This window comes from Priapulus caudatus, unplaced genomic scaffold (assembly GCF_000485595.1).
Source record: "Priapulus caudatus unplaced genomic scaffold, Priapulus_caudatus-5.0.1 Scaffold3262, whole genome shotgun sequence".
Classification (NCBI taxonomy): domain Eukaryota; kingdom Metazoa; phylum Priapulida; class Priapulimorpha; order Priapulimorphida; family Priapulidae; genus Priapulus; species Priapulus caudatus.
This window is the reverse complement of record NW_014580323.1, coordinates 17,691-18,277: the sequence shown is the minus strand read 5'-3', so window position 1 is coordinate 18,277 and position 587 is coordinate 17,691. Positions and strand designations below refer to the sequence as shown.

General features: G+C 49.6%; 1 protein-coding gene across 1 annotated transcript in view; it reads left to right on the top strand.

Moving 5' to 3' along the window:
* Window positions 1–282: 282 nt before the first annotated feature.
* The window catches only part of LOC106819351 (ethanolamine kinase 1-like), a gene marked incomplete at its 5' end in the record, with an annotated part of 4,009 nt that continues 3,704 nt past the window's right edge, over window positions 283–587 (top strand). Inside the window, one exon of the mRNA XM_014823997.1 lies at window positions 283–511. Coding sequence (XP_014679483.1) covers window positions 283–511 — 229 coding nt within the window. The remainder of the gene's footprint in view (window positions 512–587) is intronic.

Here is a 587-nt window from a genome sequence, read left to right as displayed (position 1 = left end):
GCTCACGCACACACGTCGCGCACACGCGCTCACGCACACACGATAAACAAAATCGTGAGTCCCCTTTGGTCTTTGCCCCCCCCCCCCCAATCCAAAACTGCTTCCGGCGGGCCTGACTGTCACAGCTAATTAATGGTATCGGTCGACACATGCTCCGGTGCTGGCAGGGTGCCATTTTTTGCAACGACTGAAGGCTTTTGGCAGGGGACTTTAATCGTGTGCATGGGCACTTACAGAGGCATTGCTTCTTTACGAGCTACGGTTTGTACGAGTTACGTGTAGATCTGTGACCGGCATTCGTACGCGTGGATTTGTGGTAATGCGTACTAAACGGATGGGAATCGTAGAGAAGGAGGAAGACGAAGAGAAGGAAGAAGAGGATGACGTAGACTATATTATGTACGTCGACATAATGGTTAACGATGCAAACGCAGAACTTTTAAGGCGGGACGTCTTCGCCATTATTAGAACAGTAAGATCCTCTTGGAAAGAAAAAGACCTGAGATTGAAAGTAAGTTATTCGCTGGTATAGCGACAGCGAGACTCAGAGAGTGTGTGTGTGGGAGAGAGAGAGAGAGAGAGAGAGC